General features: G+C 31.3%; 1 protein-coding gene across 2 annotated transcripts; it reads right to left on the reverse strand.

Annotated features, from left to right (window-relative positions):
- On the reverse strand, positions 1–3,737 carry LOC134704909 (uncharacterized). 2 transcript variants are annotated; one of them, XM_063563694.1, is made up of 5 exons: positions 3,519–3,737; positions 2,642–2,696; positions 2,114–2,228; positions 1,412–1,546; positions 1–201 (listed from the first exon to the last, which is right to left on the reverse strand). In XM_063563694.1, exons 3-5 carry the CDS (start codon positions 2,226–2,228, stop codon positions 68–70), a joined length of 384 nt encoding a protein of 127 aa, XP_063419764.1. In that variant the 5' UTR covers positions 2,642–2,696; positions 3,519–3,737; the 3' UTR covers positions 1–67. The 2 variants fall into 2 exon arrangements, with proteins under 2 accessions (XP_063419764.1, XP_063419765.1); XM_063563695.1 differs by lacking the exon at positions 2,642–2,696 and having other exon boundaries at positions 3,519–3,684.
- Positions 3,738–4,597: the final 860 nt, after the last annotated feature.

Genomic DNA, 4,597 nt, shown 5'->3' on the forward strand with positions numbered 1-4,597 from the left:
TCAGCTGTTTCTGAATATATGTTTCATTCTTTTTTTATACAAATACAAAACGTATAAACTGTACTATTTAGATAAAAGTTGAACATAAACATGTGTTTGAGTTAAAAGCGGTTCCATCAGCGCACATCATTTCAATCCAATAACCATTGCTATATTGTTCATAGTGTCTAGGACTCTTGTCTGAAGCTCTGAGGTCACAGGCTGAAACAAATAATTTAAAATTTATACCATATACTTGCAAATAATAAATTCAAATCTGAAAAATCACATTATGTCTTGAAGCATTTCGTTTAATTGACACAAAATGAAAACTTTTAAAGGAAGCGACCAACAATACCTCGCTTTTCTGATTAGGAATTATACGATAGAACGTTTTACGCTTTTCGCAAAAGTTGGTTTCGAATCTACATGATGATTTTAATTCTGAAAAAAAACTATGGTACGTCCGATTATGATATACTTTTTGTTACTCATCTAGGACGAAACTGATGCTGGCAGATATTGGTCATCATGCAATGTCTTGCCAATAGCCTGTGCTTAAAATATAATAAACGTATTAGTTTGATTTTGTCAGTTTTTATGGATCAATTTACCTTGGAGCTCGGTACTCTTGCTATTATTTATCTTATAACTGTTCACATTTTTGTGAGAAATGTATTTCTTAATGTAATATGTAGCATTCACACATTCATCGTTTAAAAGGGATTACTAAAATGGATTGTATTTTCCATTCCTAAATCATCCATCTTTAGTAAAACTGAGAATGGAAATGGTGAACCCAAATAGCAGAAAAGAGCCGAGACAACTATAAGTCTTCAACGCAGCCATAAAATTCCACCATCAGAGGAGGTCAACAGATGGCCCCTTAACAACCATGTGTACTAGTTCGGTGGAAATGGTTAGAATAACAAAGGTCAGAGGCTCTTGAATTGAGAAGAAAACATTTATGCTTCGTATCGTTTGGCCAGTTAGAAATAAACTTGATACCCAGCATTATCCTAAGCAGGGATCTACTTTCCAAATTATTTTTGATCAATCCGTTTTCGAACAATGCTTCATAGAGGTAAATTTTGACAAGAAAACAAACAATGTGATTATTTTTGTTGTTGCTCTTTTGATTTTGTTAATTAAGGGTGTTTAGTTGTATATATATTTGATAATCACAAATAGAAAAATACGAACATAAGAGCGAGGACACATTTCTTGATTTATTAAGACTATCAAGGTTCCTATGATTGCTCGATATAGTTATAGTACGCAAAGTTCATAATGAGAAGTTCAATATTAAGTTAGTCGGCAAAACATTACAGACAGGTTTAATATTTGCAATGGATGTCACAAAAAAGCTACATTTATATCTTCCATTAGTTCAAGTTGTGTAAAATCCTACACAATAACTCACAATACTTACGTGGTGGAGTATGGTCACATGAACACTTATGTGCGAAGAATGCTTGTCCATGAGGACAACGTCGTAGATAGCGTCTACCAAAGTTGTCAACATGCCAATAACTCTCTGGATTTCTGTGTGTTTGTAGTGGACAATCTGTATCAACAAATATGATTCGTTAGAATGTTTCATTACATATATCACATAAATATGGTTTATTTGAGACTTTCTTATACGAGAAATAGCAGCACGATATCATGCAGATAGGGGCATTAACAGTGTATAATTCGCTTAGTTAGACCTGATATCTATAGTATTGAATAGTAACTGCGTTTAAATTTCATACAAATTATATGTAACACACGAAGTGTTTGTACCTGTCAATCAAACCTCGATCAGTCTTGGCTTTAAAGTATTAAAGATGCCGTAAAAATTGCAGAAAAATTCTTCACTAATTGTAGAAACCGACATTTTGTAAAACAAACAGTGGACGACTGGACATTTATCCAATTTCAATTCATCACTGTTGGCCTTTTAAACATTTTTTATTCGAGCGTCACTGATGAGTCTTTTGACAACGAAACGCGCGTTTGGCGTAAGTATAATATGTTAGTCCTGGTATCTATGATGAGTTATTTACGGTGTAAGAAATGAAATAACATAATCTCACCAGTTATGTAACGATATCATATATGTTAGTGCCTTATAAATAATCGTACTCACTGGATATGGAATTAGAATTCCATTCATTGTTTCTTTGACTTTTCCTCCATGATTGTGATTTAATACCAAAAATACACAAAAATAACAAAAACACCGAAGTTACGGTTATCCGCATCTAAAAGATTTATAAGATTTAAATAAAAATGACATATAATCTGAGAGCGCTTTATTACATTTTGTTCGTTTGTATTTATTGTTGTTCATGTTTTGTGTGATTACGTATGTTTTGTGTTAGTTTGGTTTAGTGGGTGAGGGTCAGTATTCTGAAGGTCAAAGTATACCAAGACGCTTTCAAATGCAATAAATAAGTTATAAAGAGTGAATAGTCAGAACAAATAGTTTTAAGTTCAATTTGCTGAATCCATGGATACTGTTGGATGCATTATCAATGAAATGTTATGTTTTTTTGGACGTTTATTCATGAACAATATTCTTTAAAATTCTTTCAAATAAAGTCCAACAAACCAAGAATAAACAAATTGTTCTCATACCGGTTTTAAAACAGAGATACTTGGTAAACATATTTACCTTAACATGCGTTATATCCAAAGAATATGCACAAAGTCTTCAGTCAGATGTATTGCTTAAACATAAAACAACATGAGTATCCTTTGTCTATGTTTTAATGAATTCGTATATTTTATTCATGACCAAAAGCCACTAAAATTGAACATAGTAATAAACTAACTCGGGTTAGTTATATTTTATGAAATAATTTATTTACATGTATATATGTAAGTGTTTATTTTTGTGTCGTATTATAATAATGAAATTAAATATGTGCATTAATATATAATAAGCACCATGCATTCAAGAACGGGATTGTAAATTAACGCGATGATCATTTGTCATTCAATCTTTAATGTATGTAATATGCGGACTTTTGTCAATTTGTGTCGTATATATATGTTATCACAGAATTAAAATAGACCTGGCTAGAAAACCCCTTTCTCATTGAGTATAAACATTAAATGACACTTATTTTAGTGCGCAAGACACGTGCTTTTTGAAATCGAAACTAGACATCCAAAGTGTGGAACGAGAAATAAATAAAAGTTCGTTCGAAATTAGTATCAAAACTCCCGTCAAAAACGACTATTGTTAACTTTGTCAAAGGGTTGCAACCTTTTTTATAGCATAAGTTGTATAAAATTAATACACAGGAATAAAAGACAAAACAAAATATCTTTTTACTTATTTTGTTTATCTACATTTTTGTAATATTGTTTGTATATCTCACTATCATAAATGTGTTTACACTTATTAATTAGTTGGTGACAACTGACAACCTTGTTGTAAACAATTTATTAAATTTTACATGGCATTAACGACTAACTTGAGAGTGAGGTTGGGAGGTTTAAAAGGTTAACATAATTTAATGATCAAATGGAAACTTTGGTCTTACCTTTATAAATTGAAGTCGTCCAGTTAAATAATGAACCTTGAATAATGACCTATCAAACTGTTTTAAGAGTGCGGACTCATTAGTAAAAATAACACTTCTGGTTAACTGTCATGTGTGATGAATTACATACACAGTACTTGCACCTTGATAAAATAGTTATAATTATTTAGCTTTGACCATATTTTTTACACAAATACATCATTGACGAGATTTAATTACCGAACTTTGTCCGGAAAACATGCTCTTGGTAGATTGATTGTCATCGAGGAATGTATATTTAATGTCAGACAGAGGTGATACTGTTGATCGTCATGATATGTCTGTATTTTTACGACTTAACGCACACTATTAACGGGCTTACAGTCATATGAAACGAATTGTGGTGTATTTAATGTTAAGGAAATTATCAAACTGGTGCATGAACATTTGATAAAGGAAATTATTGAATCAAGGCATGTACACGTGTTAAGGAAATTTTTGAACACATGCATGCACATATGTTAAGGAATTCATTGAAGAAATGCATGCACATATGAAATTATTGAACCAATGCATGCACATGTACTGAACTTAGTTATTAAATTATTGTTCATTCTGAATGCATAACGTTTGATCGACAGTTTTTTTAATTTTGTTTAGACATGGGCAATCTGATAATTTGTGATCTTGTTGTCTTCTGAATTGTGACCTTGACCAAAAATTCACAGACACACACAGATCACTCGAAAAATAAATGAGATGACATAGCTATGTTTTTTTATAATTATTTTTTCCATGCTTTGCCATTTGTATATTTAGTTGTGTCATAACTGTTGAAAAATGAATTCGTGTCTAATAATAAAGACTTCTTTCAGATTCGGTTAAAACTATATTTTCCTTTAAAATTGGTTTACGTTTTCTTTCGTCGTGGATTTTCACTTCGCACTTGCGCTGTTGGATTGTCAAGTTAAATTTACTGCATATACTAAAAGTTGTCGGCGAATCAAAGCACGGGAAGACAATAATTCAATAGCAGTACATTTTTGAAGATTTTTTAGAATACATGGAGTTTCCTTTAAATGAAAAGTCTTTTTATACTG

Source organism: Mytilus trossulus, chromosome 2 (genome assembly GCF_036588685.1).
Source record: "Mytilus trossulus isolate FHL-02 chromosome 2, PNRI_Mtr1.1.1.hap1, whole genome shotgun sequence".
NCBI lineage: Eukaryota > Metazoa > Mollusca > Bivalvia > Mytilida > Mytilidae > Mytilus > Mytilus trossulus.